Source organism: Ursus arctos, unplaced genomic scaffold, assembly GCF_023065955.2.
Source record: "Ursus arctos isolate Adak ecotype North America unplaced genomic scaffold, UrsArc2.0 scaffold_2, whole genome shotgun sequence".
Lineage (NCBI taxonomy): Eukaryota > Metazoa > Chordata > Mammalia > Carnivora > Ursidae > Ursus > Ursus arctos.
This window is the reverse complement of record NW_026622874.1, coordinates 27,348,566-27,371,699: the sequence shown is the minus strand read 5'-3', so window position 1 is coordinate 27,371,699 and position 23,134 is coordinate 27,348,566. Positions and strand designations below refer to the sequence as shown.

The 23,134-nt window shown below is 41.4% G+C and overlaps 1 protein-coding gene across 1 annotated transcript in view; it reads left to right on the top strand.

Annotated features, from left to right (window-relative positions):
• The window catches only part of CENPF (centromere protein F), a 64,762-nt gene that overhangs the window by 21,931 nt on the left and 19,697 nt on the right, over nt 1–23,134 (top strand). Inside the window, exons 8-12 of the mRNA XM_026509143.4 lie at nt 4,500–4,625; nt 5,521–5,649; nt 10,030–10,152; nt 16,384–16,519; nt 18,644–22,050. Coding sequence (XP_026364928.2) covers nt 4,500–4,625; nt 5,521–5,649; nt 10,030–10,152; nt 16,384–16,519; nt 18,644–22,050 — 3,921 coding nt within the window. The remainder of the gene's footprint in view (nt 1–4,499; nt 4,626–5,520; nt 5,650–10,029; nt 10,153–16,383; nt 16,520–18,643; nt 22,051–23,134) is intronic.

Here is a 23,134-nt window from a genome sequence, read left to right as displayed (position 1 = left end):
GCAGGTCATGGTTTATGGCCACCCTGAGCTGAGAGCCCACTCCTCAGCTCACTCTTTGCGACCAGCTTCCCCGCTTTGTTACCTGGGAGCTCTGCCGCGCTCAGGCCGCCACAGTCTTTCTGTGACCGCAAGGGTCCTGAGACCACACTGGCCCAGCGAGGATTCCACCCCCTGCTTAGCCACTGGAGTGCCATTCCCTCACCGGAGCAGACTTCTAGAAGTTCTGATTTTGGGCTCCGCTGCTCTATCACTTGCCTGCAGCTGGCTGACGGCGGCTCTCCCCCACCGCTGGCAGTCTGTCTTTCCATATATCACCTCAGATTTACTTTTCTGTTCATTGAGTTGTTGCTATTCTTTTCTTTGTCCTCCAGTTGAGTTGGTAGATGTTCAGAATGCTCTGATAACTACCTAGCTGAATTCCTGGGACCAGACAAAATGTGGGTCTCCTGCTCCTCCGCCATCTTGCTAGCCCTCCCTAGATGTGTTCCTCTGTAGAGCTTTGGTAGTGACTGCTCTAGATACTACACCTTATATACACATCCTTTATCGGTTTGTTGGTGTTGTCATGTAAGCCGCTCTAATGGATTACAGAAAATTTACTCCTCTTTTCATCCATTTACCCTCCCGTATTTATAATACAATTTTCTTAAGCGTTTTCTCTACCTACATTCAGAACTACATCGGACAGTGTTATAATTTTTGCTTTAACTGTCTAACATAACTTAGACTTTCTTTCTCTTCCAGTTTTCTATCATTTATACCAATATTGTTGCTTACCTCGTTTTTCCTTCTTTCCTGATTCCTTCCAAGGTTCCTTCTTTCATCATTTTCTTTTTGTTTAGGGAACTTCTTTTAGCCATTTTTTAAGGTTTGGTCTACTAGCCACATATTCTCTTCGTTTTCCTTTCTCTGGAAATGTCTTGATACTTCATCCTGGAAGGTGTTTCCTCAGGATACAGGGATTCTGGGTTGACGGTTCTCTTCTTTCAGCACCGTCATGTTTTTCTCTTGGGTCCCAAAGCCCCTAGTCACTCAGTCTTCTCCCCTTTCAGAGCTTTCTTAATGTTTGTGCAGGGTTTTGAATTGTTCTCGATGGGAGAGATCGGGAAATGTATGTTTACTCTATCTTCCTGGAAGTGGTAGTCTAGGGTTATTTTTTAGACATTCTCCTAGTGCAATGCTTTGCACAAACACACTGTTCATAAATACTGATTCATTGTATGAGAATGCAGTGGAGGGTCAATGGGACCATGACTTACCTGGACCTATATGTTTACTCACTTTGTGCAGTCTGAGTATGTAGGTTGGTTTTCTAAGCTAGAAAGGCTTGAATTTGAGCCCTGCTTCTGCCACATCCCAATCGTTTTGCTTTTGAATTCTGAGCTTCCATTGCCTAATCAATAAAATGGTGTTAAAAATGTCTGTGTCATAGGCTTGTAAAGATTGAGATAACTTGTAAAGGCTTTAGCATAGTGCCTGGCACATCGTGAGTTTATAATAATACATTAGTTATTATTGCATTGAGTTCCTTGTCATTTAAGCTTATTTTCAGTTGCATTTCTGCCAACTCAGGCATTCCTATAGGTAAGAATTAACTTATCCTATTATACTTTGTCTTACTGGTTTTGGTGTGACAGGCTCACTGAATCTTTGTTCTCTCTAGCATATGTGATAAGGTCTCTTCTTACAAGATCATGAATTAAAACTTTTGACTAGGACAGTGCTGAGAACACATCTCTGGCTTTCTTTTAGAAACCTTCCTCCAGGTTCTTAAGACTCATTTGTTCAGTGCTTTCTGGATTCCTTTTTCCCAGTGAGCGACAAATCTCCCTAACTAACAATTCAGACTACCTTTCTCCCTCTTGCCTCTTAGGATAGTAGGACTCGGTCAAATGTGTTGCTGAAAGCAAATTATGCTTTCTTTGTGCTGTTCCTTGACCTACCATTAGAGTTATCCATTAAGTAAAATGGAGCTGATTTAATCAAAATCAATACCATGTGCTTTTGTGAGCATATGCTGTTTCTCCTATGCTTCTTTTCCAAGTATTTGCAAACTGTGTGGGATACAAAGTTTGATCATGTAGAAACACTGAGGCTGGCAGCAAACCTGGAGTTCAGCACCCACATTTCACAGATGAAAACTCAGGCCCAGGGCGCTGAGTGAGCCCCCAGGGTCGTATACGACATAGCTTCAAGGATTTAGCTCTGGACACTATTTTAGAATATTATGGAACATTCATGACACCTAGTGGTCAGCTACTCTTACATGGATTGTGCATTGTCCGTATCAGAATGTCATTGTAAAAAATTTAAATAAAATATAAGTATCTTCTAAAGGCTCTTTTTAAACCTGTTTTGTAGTAAGAAAGTTGTTACTTGGTGTTATACGCAAACAATGAATCATGGAACACTTCATCACAAACTAAGAATGTACTCTATGGTGACTAACGTTAGATAATAAAAAATTAAAAAAAAATAGGGGTGCCTGGGTGGCTCAGTGGTTAAGCATCTGCCTTCAGCTCAGGGCATGATCCCGGCGTTCTGGGATTGAGCCCCACATCAGGCTCCTCCGCTGGAAGCCTGCTTCTTCCTCTCCCACTCCCCCTGCCTGTGTTACCTCTCTCACTGGCTGTCTCTATCTCTGTCAAATGAATAAATAAAATCTAAAAAAAAAATAAAATAAAATAAAAAAAAATTAAAATAAGATGGCGGGCGGAGAAAGAAAGTTGTTAGTGGAATGTGTTGCAGTTTGAAGGAGGACCAGCAGAGGGCACCAAGGGTTCATTCATCTCTGCCTTGCCATGGGTCTTTTCCCCCTGAGAATTGTCAACCACCAAAATTTGGACCATCATCTGGGCAGTGATTTTCGTCTGGGTTGTTTACTGCCGCATCCCCCGTGCCTAGCACAGTGTTTGACATATAGTAGGCTCTCGATAAATATTTGTTGGATCCATATTTGTTACTATGAATAATTTCTGTGATACTTTTCTTTGGGGATTTAAAATTTCAAGAACAGTAAAGATAATGGAAAGGTGTCTTAATGGCTCAATTATTTTTCTTTTTGAATTTGGTATATTTGAATTTCTGATAGTTGGAAAATCATTTAGTCATTAATGACTGGCTTTGCTTTTTTCATCTTTGGTTAGTTAATAATTGGTGTCTGGTCTTCTGGCAAAGTATTACATAGTGTTTTCTTTTCCTCCAATTTTTCTATTAAATTTCTAATATTTCCAATAGTTCTGATTGAGATTATAGTGATTCTCAGAGAAATACTTTTGAAGAGAGATTTGCCAAATTGGGGCACATTTCTTTTAGACCAGGGGGGTTCTCCCTCACCCACACGAAATGTTCTTATTCTTTCCTGGAACTTTAGAGTTGTTTGGTAGAGCGTTTTAAGGATTTGAACACTGTGGGGAAGATTCAGAGGAATGGGTTTCAGTACTTGATGATTTAAGGCCATTTTGTTCCAATTTAATTTTAGAAGGGCAGCCTAAGTTTTGATTTAGCTCATGTTTTAAAACTTATTTTAAGGGTATTGGCTATGTACAAAGGCAACAAGAAAAAGTTCTTTGTGTTGCTTATGGCAGCTTGCTTAAAAACTAGTTGTGATATTCTCTGGAGTGCAGTGAACCTTCAAAAATTGAAAATGGCATAGTGGGAGCTTTGCGGAAAGAGGCATTTTAATATTGAAATTTCTCACGAAATCTATTATGCTTGAAACAGACTATCATTTGAGGGTCATGGGTACCCACTGATTATTTCACAGCTTGAAAACTACACAGGTCCACATCACTGCATTTGAACGTCTCATTTCTATGCAACAAAATATTAGATGAACCTTTATTCAGAAATGCTGATTTCTTTTTTCGTAGTGCAAATTATGAAGGAGTTATTTAAATGGTCTAATATTTTATATCTTTTTTCTAATATTTCTCAAATACAAACTTTAGGTGTGCTAAAATAATTATAGTGGTTTTAGTATTTGTTGATCATTTTATTTTATTCTGTTTGTTTGCTTTTTAAAATTTTATTTATTTAATTAGGGGTACCTGGGTGGCTCAGATGGTTAAGCGTCTGCCTTTGGCTCAGGTCATGATCTCTGGGTCCTGGGATCGAGCCCCATGTCAGGCTCCCGACACAGTGGGGAGTCTGCTTCTCCCTCTGCCTCGCCCCACTGCTCGCACTCTCTCTCTTTCCATCTCTCTCTCAAGGGAATAAATAAAAATCTTTTTTTAAAAAAGTTTTATTTATTTAAGTAATCTCGACACCCAATGTGGGGCTTGAACTCACAGCCCCAAGATCAAGAGTCACAAGGCCCTACTGACTGAGCCAGTGAGGCACCCCTGCTGATCACTTAAAATTCAACTTTTAGTGAAACAAAAATGTGAAAACACAAAGATGAACTTGAACCAGATCTTAGGACTAATTTTTCTAAAATTCAAAATATTTCCTTCTCACTTTGAATAATTTTGTATTGACCATTTTTATTTGTTGTTAAGTGTACTGCATTGGAACAGAAACTGAAAAGATTGTCTGAAGACTTGAGTTGTCAGAGACAAAATGCAGAAAGCGCCAGGTGTTCTCTGGAACAGAAACTCAAGGAGAAAGAAAAGGAGTTTCAAGAGGTAAGGTGAATGGATTCATGAGGAGTTTGCCTGGAAGGCTCTTGTTGGGCATTTCATAGTTTCGTCATTTGAAAAGAGTGGCTGTTTGTTATCACTTGGGGTGTTCTGTGAGTGGGGAACTCCTTTGTGAGGAAGAGGTTGCCCATATTTTCCTTCACACTTCCATCTTTCAGTTTTCGATTGGAGAAGTGACTCAGTAGTCAGAATGTTCTTTTTTATCTGTGTCCTCTGATTTCTTGTAAAACCTGTGGGTTGGCAAATACATTAGAGAGGTAGTTGATACAGTGGGGAAAGACGTTGGCAGACATGTTAGGGCTGAAGACTCCTTTCCAGAAGTATTGCTGCCAGTGGAAATTGAATTAACTTGGCAGGATGTATCCTATGGGGTGAGGCTCTCTAGTCTTTCAATAAGAGTGCCTGGAAATGGAAATGTGTTACCCGATGTGGTTATCAAAGTTGATTGATGGCATATCCTTGCTGTCATTCTAAATTGTAAGTGGTGTTATGATGTTTGGTATCTTCAACCCCATTTTTGAGTGTCTGATTTCCTAGCTGAGTTGTGACCATGACAGCTCAGGTCTACTCCCTTTTGCCCCTGGACTTGTCGAAAGAGAGATGAAGAATTTAATATTGGGGATGGGATGGAAGCTGGCTGGTCTCCGTGTGGTCAACCAGCAGACTCCTTCCCCTTCCCTCCGAAGGCCTGTGTTTGATCACTGGGACCAGTGCTAAAAACAGTTTATGCTTATCATTAAGTGAATGGTCGGCCTGACTCCCTGTTGTCTCCTGCTCTTTCAGCCAGCATGGCCATCCCATAGGAGGCTTGCCACCCACCCTGGTGTCTCCTTGTCACCCGTCGGCAGTCCGACTGATGCTTGTGCCTTTGGTGTTTCAGGAGCTGTCCCGGCAACAGCGTACCTTCCAAGCCCTGGACCAGGAGAGCACACAGATGAAAGCCAGACTCACGCAGGAGTTACAGCAAGCCAAGAACACTCACAACATCCTGCAGGCTGACCTGGATAAAGTAGGGAGCTGGCTTATTTCTCTCCTCAATTTGTCTCCCTTTTCCTTATTCATGCGTTTTCTACACCGCTGCTGAATGGCTCTATCCTCCCTTTCCTTACTTAACCGAAGAAGAGAGCAAAGTGAGTCTAAGTCTGGGTTTTTGCATTGATAGAAAGAGGGGAGGGAGTGAGGATCTCAGACCTGAAGGTCCGTGCAGGGGTGTGATATTCCGGTGGTTCTTGCGTGTGTCACCAGGTGGGAGCCCTCCCCAGTAATTTATGCTCCTCAAACAGTCAAAGCGCTGAAAGCTATAATCCGTTTACTTATTTAACACTTACTCCAAAAATGATCTCATCCAGTATCATGGCTTTGCCTCTCATCTTTATGATGGCAACCCTTATATTATCTTCAGCCGGGACGCCTGTTCTGAACTGCACGCTTGTGAGTGTGTACCTGATATTTCCACTCGCCTGTCCAACAGGCATCTCATGCTTAGCGGGGCAATAGGGGAACTCCTGCTATCTGTTTTAAATGTGCTTCTCCCGTAGTCTTCTTTATCCCAGTAAACAGCAATTCCATCCTTCACATCGCTGAGGCCTAATCACTGTGTCATCGTCAACTCTGCTTTTTCTCTCACACCCCAGTCTTCCATTAGGATTCTTCTGACTACACTTTTATTTACACACACACACGTGTGTGTGTGTGTATTTGTGTGTGTCTGTATGTGCCTATGTGTTTTTGCATATGTGTGGATATTATATGTATAGCTATATTTAAACCTTTGTGTTAATATGCAAAAATCTACCTAGAACAAATTTACAACTCGGTAAATTATTATAAGGAATGCTCCCTTAGAACCATTATCTGTGTCAGGGCATAGAATCTTGTCAGCTACCCCCAGAAACCCTCCATGTGCTCCCTCCCTCCCTGCTAAGAATAAACCTGACTTGTATGACTTTTTTAAAAGGGAGTAAATATAAGTTATGTTTTATTGGTTTTCAGGTTCTAGAATAGAGGTAGGAACAAAACACTTAATCATAGTTAGAGAATATAATGTGTATGTTACAGAATATAATGTACAAAATTTACCAAACTTGTCTGTTCTTTGCCAATCTGTATATTTGTGTGAATTACAAAATGGTGTGTCCTTCTGTCCCGCCTGCCCGCCCGCCCCCATGAGGACTATGAATGACTGAATGGTGCCCCCTGGAGTTGCCTGCAAAACCATAAACTCAGGCCCTGGATAAATGAGCACAACTTGGAGAGTAGAGAGAAGACAAAAAGATTGCTAGAAATGCATGTTTATACGTTTTACCTAATAGGGAGTCAAGATACATATTTTAAGTTATTGGATCAAGAAAAAGAGATTTAAGTTTATTATTTAAAATTATTATATTAAGGCAATGGAAGAAGCCAATGTATTTTTTACTAAAATTTGTAAATTGTATGGGGCGCCTGGGTGGCTCAGTCATTAAGCGTCTGCCTTTGGCCCAGGGCGTGATCCCAGGGTCCTGGGATCGAGCCCCGCATTGGGCTCCCTGCTCAGCTGGGAAGCCTGCTTCTTCCTCTCCCACTCCCCCTGCTTGTGTTCCCTCTCTTGCTGGCTGTCTCTCTCTCTGTCAGATGAATAAATAAAATCTTAAAAAAATTTTTTTTGTAAATTGTAGGGGAGGAAGGTATTACTGTATGTGGGAATCCACTGATAAATCCATAATGTTGTTATACGATTGGTATTCGATTAATGAAAGTAGCCATCAAAAGAGTAAAAATAGAAATGATAAAAAACTGTATATAAAAAGGGGGATGGTGTTGGACAGAAATCAGTTTTTTATTTCCTGCCGTTCTCTGTGGTGGTTTTTTTATTGTGCATTTAGGTTACTTTTATAATCCTTTTCAGCAGTAGCACTGCACATTTATGAACCAATGACTATGGCCAATACATAGTTTTATAAAAGCTATACCAACCTTGAGTTTTGCTTATCTCTGGACTATACAGTTAAGCAATTTTGTTTTATTTTGGCTTTTGCCTACTTTTAGTTTTTCCAGGTAGTCCTGTGTAATATGCTTTATAAATAAAATAAATATTAGATTGCCATCAACAACTGGAATGTTGTTAGTAAACTCTTCCGTCCCTTCCCTCTGATACTGTTATCTCCCTGAATTTCTGTCTCATGAACGTTGGTGTCTAGCTTTGTGTTTTACTGTTCACCATCGCCGGTCCCCTGTCTGGTCTAAGACACTGTCATTTCTCACCTGAATTACTGTACTAACCTCCTCGCCGCTCTCCCTCCTTCGGGACTTGCTCCTCACAGTCGGTTTTCAACCAGCTGCTGGAGTGAGTCTTTTAAAGTGTAAGTCCCTATGACGTCACTCCTCTACTCACAACTGCAGTCATTTTCCGTCTCTCTCCTAGGAGGAGCCACGTCCTTCCAAGGGTCTGCAGGGCCCTGTGGCCTTCCCACCACCTCACTCATTGGCCTCCTCACTGTTGGAGCACGTTCCGCATGTGCTCTCCCGGGAAGCGCTGTGTACAGACAGATCTGTAGGGCGTGTACCTACCTCGCTTGCATGAGCTTTCTGCTCTAACATCATTTTATCAATGACATCTGCTCTGGTCACCACATAGATTCCTACCCTCCAGTACTTTCTGTTTCCTTTCCCTTACTGAACTTGTATCCATAGGGCATATCATCTGATGAGGACAGGCTTTTTTCTGTTTAGCTCCCAGCTTGACCTGCAACATGCAAACACTGAATACCATAGCCGGAAAATGGCAGGTGGATTGCAGGTGTTCATGCTTTTCTTGACTTGACCCATGTTGCTTGACAGGGTGATGTATTGTTTTATTATTAATAGTAGTATTTTTAAGATTTTATTTATTGAGAGAGAGAGAGCGTGAGCGAGCACAAGCCAGGGGGAGGGGGGAGAGGCAGAGGCAGGGGGGAGAGGCAGAGGCAGAGGGAGAAGCAGGCTCTCCGCTGAGCAGGCAGCCTGATGTGGGACTTGATCCCAGGACCCTGGGATCACAACCCGAGCTGAAGGCAGAGGCTTAACCGACTGAGCCACCTAGGCACCCTAGGGTGACACATTCTGGAGTTTTCTCGGAGTATGTCTGGTATTCATCTATAGTCAGAGTTCCATTTATTTTCTTAGTGCTTGCTTCTTCGTTTATTTTCCAAAATTAAGGTTCTGCCATTTAGATAGAGTCTCATTTTATGGAAAATATTGGTTAACTCTCAAATTCAGGATATAACCAGGTGGACATGTTGACCTCTCTTAGTAGAGGAACCAGAGATGGGAATGCAGCCAAAATGAGAGAGGTGACACTCCCTGACATCTGTTTGTACTAGGAGTTAGTCCCCTACCCAGCTATTCAAGGTTGGGAAAACAAAACAAACCCCCAAACAAACAAAAAACTCCTTTCCCAGGATAAATTGTTACTGTTTAATGGGCTTCCTCCAAGGCCTTTAAAAAAAGGGCTTTTTGGTTGTTTTTTTTTTTTTGCTTAAGCCTTGCTTTTATTAGATGTTTTGTAGTTTATTTAATTATTCTATGGGTGGATGTTTAGGTTCTCAACATTTTCTTGTTCATCGTAACCCTGGTGGTAACATCCCTGGGTAACGTTATGGTGTTTCTATGTTGGTCTTTCTGTAGGACAGGTTTCCACGTGTGAAATTGACCATCTCTGGGGCAGGTGTATTCTCCCTTGTGATCGATTCTGATGAATTGCCCTCCAAAAAATTGTAATGTACCTTCTCACCTGGTCAGTGTAAGAGAGGTCCTGCTTTCACCCCTCCTTGTTAATAGGAGATAGTCCTGGTTTTATAAATTTTGCCAACTAAGTGAAAAAGTCATCTATCGTTGTTTCATTTCATTCTTCCTTGATTACCACTGAGGATGTTTCTTTCAGAAGTTGATTTGCCGTTTGTATTTTTTTGTAAAAAATGGTCTGGTTCTATTATTTACTCTTAAAAAGTCGGTTTACCTTTTTCTAAATTGAGCCATAGACATGCTTTGTTGTATCATGGATATATAACTTTTAATCTGTCATATGGCAAATATGTTCTTCCAGTTTGTTTCTTAGCTCAACTTTTGTTTTGGTTGTTTATTACTGTTTCATTGTTTCATTTTTTTGTGGTTAAATTTGTTTTTTTCTCTCTCTGTGGCTCCCTCCCCAGCCCCAGCCCTTTTTCATTTTCTGTCTGCTGAGCCCCAAGTTGATCGGATGGTATTTTAAGTTAAACCTATAATGTTGTATCCAGCTGTGACATAGATCATGTCTCATCCAAAATAGATGGTATCAGTTATATATTCCATGACTGTTTTATTTAAGAATAAATAATTTATTTAAAAAGTGAAGAACATAAAAATGAAATTTTCCTTTGTTTCCTCTTTGCAGGTCACATCAGGAAAGTACCAGCTAGAAAAAACTTTGGAAGAGTTTAAGCAGAAGTTCTGCAGAGCCGAACAGGCGTTACAGGCGAGTCAGGTCAAGGAAAATGAGCTGAGGAGAAGCAGTGAAGTAAGTATGGAATCAAGATGAGAAGTTATCAGCTTCTGTGTGGGGTGAAGTGGGAGGGGACAAGAGAATTCCTACACCGTTTCTCCGTTGTTTATCATGACCGTACATAACTTTCCTTTTTATTTGTCAGAAATATTACCAAGTGTTTTGTATATAACCTATGGCATAGAACATACGTGCTTTTTTCCCCACTTTCCATTCGAATATGATTACTAATAAGCAACCAGCAATTATAGGTAACCATGTCTTGTATTAAGATCATGTAGTACTTTTTCTTTTTTTTAAGATTATTTTATAGATTACCCGAGGGATGGAAAGAAGTGGAAAGAAATAGAATTTTCTATTTTAAGAGGAAAGAGACAAAATTGGTGATGGAAAGTATAATTTAAATCCCCTGTCTAAGGGTTGGCTTTTGAGTCATCAAATATTAAAAACCTTGCGGCAAGCCATAGATTTAAATAAACAAAAGCAATGACAGATGAAGGATTTGTAGATTTAAAATTCTTGTAAGGGGTTTCTGGGTGGCTCTGTTGGTTAAACCTTGGACTCCTGATTTCAGCTCAGGTCCCTATCTCAAGGTGGTGAGGTTGAACCCTGTGTCAGGCTCCGCAGTGAGCATGGAGCCTGTTTGATATTCTCTCCCTCTGCTCCAGCCCCCACTTGTATGTGCTCTCTTTCTCTCTCTCTCTCAAAAAAAACCCAAAAAACAAAAAAACAAAACCACACCAAAAAAAACCCAACCCAAACCAAAACCAACAAGTCATTGTTAGTTGTTGCCCTAATTTCCGAAGTCATGTTGGCATGTGCAAGGTTGACAGTGTCCTTTTTTTTGGAGATTCATGCTTATTACACAAAACGGTGGATGAAGTTTCTCCAGTGGCTTGGATACGAGGAGAGTGACCTGATGTTGTTATGGGGGCTTTATCCATACTTACTTTAATTCGGCTTTTCTCTTCATTTAGTGGCCTGGAGTTTGTTTTATTTATTTATTTATTTTAAAGAGGGAAAGTAGAGGTTGAAGGGACAGAGGGAGAGAGAGAATCCTAAGCCGACGCCCCGCCCAGCACAGAGCTTGATGGACAGGTCGATCCCACCACCCTGAGATCATGACTTGAGCTGAAATAAAGAGTCGGACGCTTAACTGGCTGAGGTGCCCTGGCCTGGAGTTTATCTTTAAAGGGCTTATTTGAGAACTATTTAGGGACAGTTAGTAGATTGAAACAGCCTGACTAAAACCATAAATCAGCACTGTAATCTTACAAAGAAGTACAGCAGAACAGGAATTTTTTCTCAAATGTCACAGGAAACAGTTTTTCCCACTTCTTTAAATCTTCTGCAATCATTTTTTAGACCAAAGATTCTTAAAAAAAAAAAAAAGGAATTCTATATAAAAAACGCTTCTCTATCAGATGGGGAAAGTCTACATGTATTTATCCCCACAGCTTTGAGAAGTGTATCCTGATTGCAAAATCTGAACATCTGTCAGTAGCAAAGAGGTGATCGCTAGAGCAGCAGGCCTCGGAGGGGTCATGCTGCTGGGGACAGGAGGCCACAGCTCCAGCCGCCCAAGTGGAAGCAAACTTCGTGTCAGATGATGGTTTCATCAGCGACCATTTTCAAATGGGAGTGTTTGTTTCAGCAAAACAAATGTTTGCCTTTTTGGCCAGTGGGGACCAACCAACAGATGCTTCTGCTAACATTTCCACAGGCAGACTGGCACCGAACTCTTTCCCCTGTGAGCTTTCCTTCCAGCCAGAAACTCTCCCGCGACTCCACTGGCTGCCTCGTGGAAACATCTTGTAGAAGCAGTAGTCTGGTGAAGAGGGTCCAGACACTGTTTGCCCGGCCAAGTCACAGTAGTGGGCTGGACATTGTCTTGCAGGTGTTTCTGAAGACATGTGCGCCCCCACGGGGTCTGGTTTGCCCACTGTAGAGCTCATCCAGCAGGAACTCTAGCCTGGGGGTCAAATGCATATCATGTTGCAACTAGATTTCATCTATTTCTCCGTCCGGTGAAAGTGCCTAGCCCAGGGCTAAGGGATTCAAGCTCTATTGACCTCCATTTATGTTTGTGGATATCTGTCTTCTGTTGAGGATGATAACAAGAATTCCAAAGGTTTAACTGGCTCTTGCATTTTGAATTGGGATTGGCCTTAGAAAAGTGATTTACCCAGCAGAACGGTAGCTTTAGAGGAAGGGAGACCTGAGATTGCATCATTTTCTGCCACCTCCCTGCTGTATGGCCTTCGGACAATGACCTAGGCCTTCTGAGTCCGACTTCACTCATCTGCATCTAGGGGCTAATAATACCCTTCCCTTTTCCAAACTGTATTAATGTTAAAGTTAAATATTCTATGTAATGTGCTTAGACCAGTGCCCAGCACGTGAGTGTTTATTAGCAAAATATTGCAGGCTACCCGTTCATTGTCCTGGTCTCCACAACAGCTATGACCTTTTGATGTTCCTGCCGTTTGCTGTCCCCCGTAGGCACAGAAAGTGATGAGCAGGGGATAGTGCCTTTGAGATTTTTCACATTAAACATTTTGCCTGTTCTACTCCTCTCTCACTCTGGTATCTTTCTGTGTCGAATTCCAAGTAAGGACAAACAAGCCTAGCATGCTTCTAGGGTTTGGATGCTGAAATAATGCGACAGTTGCAATGAAATTTTCCTTGTCTGCGTTTAGTAAACAGATAGGCTGCTCACAACAAGAAAATATCCGTACTAGAAATGTGATTTCATGGCCCAATCAATGGTAAAATGAACATCTAGTATCAAAGTGAAAGGAGGCTTTAGGTAAGCTGCTCATCCCACATCCGGTGCCAGCCCTCGCATGGGGGGTAGGCACTAAAATATCATCATGTGATAGCCAAGATGAGGGAACACTTGCCCGGAGACCTCCCTGAGCTTGGGGAGCTGTAGTATACCAGGTTCTCCGAGGAGCTTGGCCTGGCAGGCAAGAATGATGAGGTGGAAGGGGACAGACACATCCTCTGTATCCCTCCCTTGTTCATGATAGAGATTTCGTCCCAGCAGGGGGCGTATTCAGCTCCATTCATGGATGGGATCATGAAATGCTACACAGTAACTGAAATTTGTTTTGTCTGGCCCTAGGAAATGATGCTTCCCTTGTTGCTCCTAAGCTGAATTGATCTGGGTGGAATTGCTTGCTAAGCTGTAATGCTGGCTTGTGGTAATAGGGATTTTTGTTGTGTTTTTCTAGACTAGTGCCCAATTTTGCAAATCATTTGAGGACACAAGAGATGCCTAGGAGAATACATCCTTGTATGCTTAACTCATTGTTGCTAACGAGCTAGCCCATCAAGTCTTAAGTGGCTGTGGCCTCACAGGAAACTAATTGCTGATGAAGGGCAGCCTACAGATCCATTTTCAGATGTCCATTTCCCCACATTTCGGCCTAAAATTCTTGGGTTGGTTGTAGCCATAGTATTATAAGCCTGCTGGGTCCCAGGAAACTAATTGCTGATGAAGGGCAGCCTACAGATCCATTTTCAGACGTCCATTTCCCCACATTTTGGCCTAAAATTCTTGGGTTGGTCGTAGCCATAGTATTATAAGCCTGCTGGGTCCCAGGAAACTAATTGCTGATGAAGGGCAGCCTACAGATCCATTTTCAGATGTCCATTTCCCCACATTTCGGCCTAAAATTCTTGGGTTGGTCGTAGCCATAGTATTATAAGCCTGCTGGGTCCCAGGAAACTAATTGCTGATGAAGGGCAGCCTACAGATCCATTTTCAGATGTCCATTTCCCCACATTTCGGCCTAAAATTCTTGGGTTGGTCGTAGCCATAGTATTATAAGCCTGCTGGGTCCCAGGATTGGCTGAACATTGTGTTAGAAACAACTATTTACGGAGCCTGAGCCAGAGTAGAGAAAGACATGTTAATCTTCCCATCGAGCTGATTACTCATTTACATGCCCCCAGTTATGGACAGAGATGGAGAGAGACCAACAGACATATAAACAAGCATAAGTTGCCCCCTTCCCTTTCTCTTCTCCTTCTTTTTACCTGGCTTCCTTCTGTTGGGATGCTCTCAGCTTTGAACAGTGTCTTCTCAGCTTTGTGGCCCCTCGTCCAGATGCAGATGCCACTTGATTGGATTAATTTTTTAGGGTGAGAAAATATGTCATAGGTTGCACAATAAAAATGGGAAATCAACGCAGGTGGTTAAACAAACTGGTTACAATTTTACATTGAACTCATTCTGCTAATCTTAGCCCGGATCACGCAGATCTGGCTGCAGTCAAATTTGGGGAAGAAATGCTAATAATAATGCTCCATTACCCTTGTTGAAGTGCTTTAAGGTAGTTTTCCTTTCACATCTGTGATCTCATCTGAGTGGTGATTACTCTGAGCCTGGAGAGCAGACAAGCGATTATAGTTTCTATAGTTTAATGTTGCTCGTTCAAGTCCGCAACATCCGTGCACCTTGATGGTCACTCTTGGCAGAATTTAACACTGACTGGGGTGAACGTTTGCCTCTCAGTCTTGAGATTAGTCGGAGATGCCTGTCAGTCCTGATTGATAGTGTCCATTTAGCTCACGGAAGGGAGGCAGGATTAGGACAAAGGAGCCAGAGGAGTGTAACTACAACAGGCTCTGTCTTATTCTGAGGATGAAATGAACATATATGCACGAACACAGCAGCTGCCAGGAAGTTTTCAAGTACGTTCTACTAGCCAGATTCTCCCTCTTCTTGAATTTGGCTTTGCTGCATGGGTACCCATCTGCTGGTAGTAACCAGACTGATAATTGAAGGCAACCTTCCAGCACAGCTTTGCCAGGGCCATCTGTTTTCTAACGGGGCTGTAGGGTTTTGGAGGATGGGTCTTAATTGTTTCTTTAAGATTCAGAAATTTCCCCTTCTTCTCAGGGGGCGTGTTTTTGAAGTGCAGTTTTAAAAAAAATGGTAGCCTTATGAAATGTTTTCCCCCTGAGGATGTGAGGAGCTTGGTTCTGCCTGTTTGTAACAATATATGCCAATCCCCGGTGGTCCAGAGAGTGGCATAGAATATAGGCTGAGATACTTATCACCTATACAGTCATCGAAGGTTGAAAAACAGACTGAGGAATATAATTAGCGGATTTATTTATTGGGCAAGTCTTATGTGGTTGATAAGCAATAGTGTTTTTATTTATTTTATTTTAGATTATTTACTTATTTATTTGAAAGAGAGAGTGAGAGTGAGCACGAGCAAGGGAGGGAGAGGGAGAAGCAGACTCCCCACTGAGAAGGGAGCCCAACACAGGGCTCGATCCCAGGACCCTGGGATCATGACCTGAGCTGAAGGTAGATGCTTAACGGACTGAGCCACCCAGGTGCTCCGGCATTACTGTTTTTATTTGGCATGTAAATAAACTTTGCTTGGTTTTAAGATTCAAAAATAGTCATAGTCATAGAATGGACACACACAGGAGTCTCTGCTACTTTTTTGTATGGCTACTTCTCCTAATCACGTACCCAAAGAACCTGTTTTCACTGTGAAAGCTCAGCTTCCCCATGTAGAATGATTTCTTCCTTCCATGTATCTGTCCTCTGTTTTTCCATAGCATACTCCACCTCTCTTTAGTATTTAGCACATCCTGGTTTGATCTGGGTGGTTAGAATCAAGTCCTGCCCCACCGGAGTCGGAGACCTGCCCTGAGGGCAGAAGACTCTAGTCTTATTTATGTTTGCATCTTTCATAACACCCTTCCCAGCATCTTGCACACTGTAGATTTTCTTAATAAAAACGTAATGCTCATAAGGACATCCTCATTACAGTAAGCCTTAAGATGGTTTTACAGTGAAAAATAAAAAATCATGTCATGTGCATTTTGGTTTATTAGCACATCAGATCTTTGCAAAAATGAATTTGATCATTCAGGTGTGATGGAAGCTTGGAGCGTGTTTCTTTGAGGATCTTGTACAAAGGATTTTCCTATGAGTTAACTCTTTAACAAGCACAGGGACATCCAGAAAGTTCAAAGAAGTGTTTCTTGAAGGGAAAAGATTATTGTCCATTTTGGGGTTTGTGCTTTTGTTTTGAGTTCTATTCATAAAACCATCTGATTGAAGTAAGAATGTCTAACTTCATTAAGTGCTCAAAGGGAAAGTGAGATTCCTCCCCTAGTGAGATACACAAATAGTCCTATTAGGGACCCTTATAAGGCAGAAGTCATAACTAGCTTGAGTGTTTTTGATTATAACCAATTAAATGTGTGCTTTAGGAAGCGAAGAAGGAATACAGCCTCCTTAAGGGTCAGTCTGAGCAGCGGGCCAGAGAAGTCTGCCACCTGGAGGAAGAGCTGAGGAAGGCCAAACAGAGTTTGAGCCAGAGCCAGAATGTGGCAGAAGAAATAAGGGGTAAGTAAACTGAGCGTTTGGAGGTATTTTTCTAAGCTGATATCCCATGAGGGAGGATGGATGGCCTTAGAAACGTTTTTCGATTTTTCTATATATCTTCCCAGAAAGATGTCTGCCGTTGAGGTGGTGAAAGCTTTCTCTCTTCCACTTTTTAGTTTCAGAGTGATAGTTAGATTTTTTTTTTTTTTTAATTGGAGCACACGGAGTCCCTGTGAAACCAGAAGGGTAAATATTCTCCATACAATAGTAAATTGTTGGCGTTGTCTCTCACCCCAGAGTGTTATTCTTTGTGTCTCAAGTGTGTTTGTTCGTTTTATCCAGACAGCTCATCTCCTTGCTTGTTATCATTTCCCAGATGATGGAAAAATCCTGTATTAAATGCATGTTTTCCCAGCCCTTAATGACCATTGTTCTTTCGATGACTTACTTGACTGAGTGATTTTATTTCCTCACTTCCCGCACAGACACCGTATAATGCTGCACGCACAAGAGCCCACCATTTCACATGTATCTGTATGTACTGTATGTCTTTATGTACATTAATTTTCTCAGCTGGTGTATTTGCACCTCGAGGACCTCTTTTAACCTGCCTTGTGGAATGTGCGCCACACTTCTCTGTGACTCCTTTCTCTTTTAAACTCTGATCTCTGTAAGAGGGCTTTCAATTCTTCCACAGCAGAGGGTAAAAATGTCAGTCTTCAGCTTTCTTGAAAGAAGACTATAAGAAAAGGAAGGGCGAGGGCATTTTTCAGTGTTGGTCACCAGTGTCGTCGTGTGAGTTCCTCACAAGTGAAGTGGAATGATGGCTTGGGAAGACAGAAGCACAAGGGCCATCAACTCTCAGTAGGTAGACTGAGATTAACAGGTTAAAACTAGGAATTGGGGGCTCCCGGGTGGCTCAGTTGGTTAAGTGTCTGCCTTCTGCTCAGGTCATGATCCCAGGGTCCTGGGATCGAGCCCCACATCAGGCTTCCTGCTCAGCAGGGGTCTGCTTCTCCCTCTCCTCCCCTCTTGCGCTCTCCCTTGCTATCTCTGTCTCTCTCAAATACATAAATAAAATCTTAAAAAAATAAAATAAAATAAAACTAGGAATTGTTTTCCTTGTAGTGTAACAAGTGAGTTTATCATACATGCTAGCTTTATCATTTTCTACTGAGATTCTCAACGCTTATACTCCCCCAACGTATTTGAGGAACATGGAGCCTTCCCATCACTGCTGAATGAAAGCACTGTCGTATTTCCAACTAGGAGGGGCCCGTGGGTAGCTATGAGGTCCTAGGGGGAAAACAAAGTAGCAGTGGAGTCTGGAAAATCTTCCATTTGATCGTCCTATTCATAGACACCAACGGTGAGGGGCTGGGATGTGGGCGACATTGTTCCTCAACAGTACCTATAGGCCTTGGGGGTTGTTGATACACAGCATCATTTACTCTTTTGTACTTAAGTCCAAGCCTATGGATATTTGGCTAACATGGTGCAATAATTACCCACTTTCCTGGGGCATCAGAATTACTCCATAGTGAACTAGAATATTTCCACCTCAATGCCTCTCTTCTCACAGGTTTCTTTCTCTGAATAAGTATTTCAGAAGGGGAAAAATACACATTTGTGAACATAGAAAAGAAGTTTCAAGTACTTAGGAAAATAATCTCTTGCTTTTTTATGCAGCAACACTTCACTAAGTTTAGAAAGAAGATGAAGAAATGTCTTGCCATCCTTTTTTTTTTTTTTTTTTTTTTTTATTTGTCAGAGCGAGTGAGCACGACACAAACGGGAGCAGCAGGCAGAGGCAGAAGCAGGCTCCCCGCTGAGCAGGGAGCCCGATGTGGGGCCCCATCCCAGGACCCTGGGACCATGACCTGAGCCGACAGCAGACGCTTGACGGACTGAGCCTCCCAGGGGTCCCTCTTATCCTTATAAGGACCATTTCCTCATTGTCTGTTTGTAAGCTCAGATAATTATCAGGTGATCTACTTTCCAGGAGGTACCCAGGCAATAATTCTGATTGTTACAGGGCTTGAGAAGCTGTTAGTTTGTTTGGATTTTTTTAAAAAGAGTTTAGAATTGTTGCAGAATAAATATTTATTAAAAACATGACAACCGATTTTTTTTTTTTTTTAATAGCTAAGAATGCCTCTCAGGAAACCATGTTAAGAGATCTTCAAGAAAAAGTCAATCAGCAAGAGAATTCCTTGACTTTAGACAAACTGAAGCTTGCCTTGGTTGATCTGGAAAAGCAGCGAGATTGCTCTCAAGACCTTTTGAAGAAAAGGGAGCATCACATTGAACAACTGAACGATAAGTTAAGCAAAATGGAGAAAGAGTCCGAAGCTTTACTGATTGCCTTGGAGTTAAAAAAGAAAGAATATGAAGAATTGAAAGAAGAGAAGACTCTGTTTGCTCGTTGGAAAAGTGAAAACGAACAACTTTTAAGTCAGCTGGAATCAGAAAAGGGAAGCTTGCAGAGTAAAATTAATCACTTGGAAACTTGTCTCAAGACACAACAAATAAAAAGTCACGAATACAATGAGAAAGTAAGAACACTGGAGATGGAAAGTGAAAACCTCCATGTTGAGATCCGAAACCTTCACAACATGATAGACAGCAAGACCGTGGAGGTAGAGACACAGAAACAAGCTTACGCAGACCTGCAACAGAAAGCCGAGTTCTCGGACCAGAAACACAAGAAGGAAACAGAGAATATGTGCCTGAAGATTTCTGAGCTTACTGGGCAAGTGGAAGATCTCGAACACAAGCTGCAGTTACTGTCGAGTGAAGTCATAGACAAAGACCAGCGTTACCAAGACTTGCAGGCTGAATACGAGAGCCTCGGGGATCTGCTAAAATCCAAAGACTCTTCTCTTGTGACAAATGAGGCTCATCACAGAAGTCTTTTGGCTTTTGAACAGCAGTCTGCAATGAATAATTCCTTTGTAAATATAATTGGAGAACAAGGAAGCACGCCTTCAGAGAGGAGCAAATGCCATCTAGAAGCACTCCCAAGTCCAAAAAGTTCAGCCATCTTACAAAATCGAGTCTTGTCTCTCGAGTTTTCATTAGAGTCTCAAAAGCAGATGAACTCAGATCTACAAAAGCAGTGTGAAGAGTTGGTGCAAATCAGAGGAGAAATAGAAGAAAATCTCATTAAAGCAGAGCAGATGCATCAAAGTTTTGTGGCTGAAACAAGTCAACGCATTAGTAAGTTACAAGAAGACACTTCTGTTCATCAGAATGCTTTTGCTGAAACTTTAGTTGCCCTGGAGAACAAGGAAAGAGAGATCCAACTTTTGAATGAAAAATTAGAAACTGAGCAAGCAGAGATTCAAGAATTAAAAAAGAGTAACCATTTACTTCAAGAATCTCTAAAGGCGCTACAACTATTGTCTGAAACCTTGAGCTCGGAGAAAAAGGAAATGAGTTCCACTATTTCCTTAAACAGAAAGGAAATTGAAAATCTGACCCAAGAGAATGAGACTCTCAAGGAAATTAATGCAACCTTAAATCAAGAGAAGATTAACTTACTCCAAAAAAGTGAGAGTTTCTCAAACTGTATAGATGAAAGAGATAAAAGCATTTCAGAGTTATCCAATCAGTATAAGCAAGAAAGACTTATTTTACAACAAAGATGTGAAGAAACAGGACGTGCATTTGAGGATCTTAGTGAAAAATATCAAGCAGCTCAAGAAAAGAACTCTCAGTTAGAATGCTTGCTAAATGAGTGCACTAGTGCTTGTGAAAATAGACAAAAGGAACTGGACCATCTAAAGGAAACATTTGCAAGGGAACAGGAAGTGTTTGTAACAAAATTAGCGTTAGCTGAAGAAACAAACCAGAATCTAGTACTGGAGTTGGGGGCAGTGCAGCAAGATCTGAGATCGGAGATTGCGGATATCCAAAACAATTCCAAGAGCGAGGCGGATGGCTTAAAGCAAGAAATCATGACCTTAAAGGAAGAACACAGTAAGATGCAAAGGGAACTTAATGCCTTAATGCAAGAGAATGAGCACCTGATGATGTTAATGGAGACGAAACAAGAGCATCAAATTCTAGAATCAGAAGCAATTAGCGACTCTGTAGAAAGAGAGAGTGAGATAAATAAATGTCATGTTCAACTTCCGATGGATCTTGAGGTTAAAGATCCTTCTCTAGACTGTTATAATGCACAGCTGATGCAATTAGAAGCAAAGAGGAGAAATAGGGAATTGAAACTTCAGGAAAGTGAGAAGGATAAGGAACGCCTACAGCACGAACTACAGACAATTGGAATAGAACTGGAAACTGGAAATTTGCAACGAGACTCTCAGTCACAAGAACTTAGTGGCCCTAAAGACTGTGACATAGGTACAGAAGAAAAGTATATTTCAGTGCTTCATGAGCTGTCAGCAAGTCAAAATGACAATGCGCTTCTGCAGTGCTCTCTACAAACAGCAATGAGCAAGCTGAGTGAGCTAGAGAAGATGTGTGAGATGCTGCAGGTCGAAAAGCTTGAGCTAATGTCTGAGCTGAATGATTCAAGATCAGAATGCATCACAGCAACTAGTAAAATGGCAGAGGAGATGGAGAAACTAGTAAATGAAGTTAAAATACCAAATGACGAAAATGACCTTCTCCAAGGTGAGTTGGTGAAAGACATGGTGGAAGGTGAATCTGATGAACGACAAAATGAGCAGAAACGTGCGTCCTCCAATCCTTTGGATGACAGTAATTGTTATGAGCACTTGACATTGTCCAACAAAGAAGTCCAAATGCACTTCGCTGAATTACAGGAGAAATTCTCGTCTTTACAAAGCGAACACAAAGTTTTATATGATCAGCACCGTCAAGTGAGCTCGAAGATGTCAGAGCTACAGTCTTATGTGGACACATTAAAGGCTGAAAATTCGATCTTGTCAACAAGTCTGAGAAACTTCCAAGGTGACTTAGTAAAGGAGGAGATGCTGGGACCCAAGGAAGGGCATTTTCTGTCATTATCATTCTCTTGTGTGACAGACAGCCCTAGCCTTACACGTTTGGGGGAATCCTCTTTTTGCAAAGACCTTTTAGACCAGACAGGAGAAACATCACTTTTGAACAATTTAGAAGGGACTATTTCAGCAAACCAGTCTAATATAGAGGAAGGATCTTGCTGCAGTCCAGGGGAGGAGAAGAATCTGACCAGGAAAGAAATTCTGTCTGCCCCAGCAAGGAGTGTTGAAGAACTTGAGACCCTCTGTCAGATGTACCTGGAATCCCTCAAAAAGCTAGAAGACAAAATTGAAAGTCAGGAGATTATGAAAAATAAGGAAATTAAAGAGCTCGAGCAATTATTAAGTTCTGAAAGGGAAGAGCTCGACTGTCTCAGGAAGCAGTATTTGTCAGAAAATGAACAGTGGCAACAGAAGCTGACAAGCGTGACCATGGAGATGGAGTCCAAGTTGGCAGCAGAAAAGAAGCAGACTGAACACCTGTCATTTGAGCTCGAAGTAGCACGACTCCAGCTACAAGGTCTGGATTTGAGTTCTCGGTCTTTGCTTGGCCCTGACATAGAAGAAGTAAGTACCTGGGATTTACATGCTATTTCTCTAGTTACATGCCCAGTAGGTACTCGAGAAATGTTTGTTGAATTGAAATCTATATTAAATCAAACATAAAATATTTTTAGAGTTCAAGGGTATAAAAACAAAATATACCAAAGGTTTTGTTTTGTTTAAACAAAGCACAACTTTGGACAAAGTAAGCCTGATTGGGACCAGGGGGATGTAAATTTCTATAATGATTCCACTCAAACATTACTATTTGGGAAATTACTAAAGATATATTTTAAAGTCTCTTGGGGAAAATTATATTATGGAGTCAAAGTCATCTTCAGGATGTGTATATTTTCACTCTTTGTGAGTTAATAAACCACAGTTAAATATTAAATTAGAGTTTATGGATGGCAATATGATACGAATATTAAGTTTTCTTGCCCTTTTCAGACTATTTTAATATTACAGAGTTAAAGTCATGAAACTAAATGCAGGAGTTTATTACATATTACTGAATAATTTTCTTATCAGCTTGCTCTGATACAAATCTATGATTTATCAGTCATTTAAAGAGACATCTCTTTCTTTATGGAATATGAAATTGTTTAGTCGTAACTTTGCCCTTTCTAGTCTACCAGCTAAACTAATAATGCTGTACCGTCAGCGAGTCTCACTTGCTTCCCTCTGTCTGCCTCAGTAAGGTAGGGAGGGCAGGTGGTGACATGACGGTCATAGTGGTCACAACAGTAGATCCCCATTTCATAGATGAGAAGAAGGTGAGGTCCATGTAATTTATCCAAGAATATGGAGAGTGCTGGCTCTGTGATTAAGTCCTTGGGGGTGGGGATCTGGTCATGATCTGGTCATGAACTTTTCTCAGTGAAGAATATCGTAAATGCCGAAGATGGAAGCTGAACATTTTATATGGAATTTGTTAGCCTCTTACCTGATAATCACGAAAAGAAATTTTATATGTAGGCTATCAAGAATATCTCTAGCAAGAAAAAATTATGAAAGTTAAGTATGTTATAATTTAGATGATCAAATAACTGACCTGAAGGGTTTGTCTTCGTGATAAATACCTTACCCAGTGTCTTGCCTGTGGAGA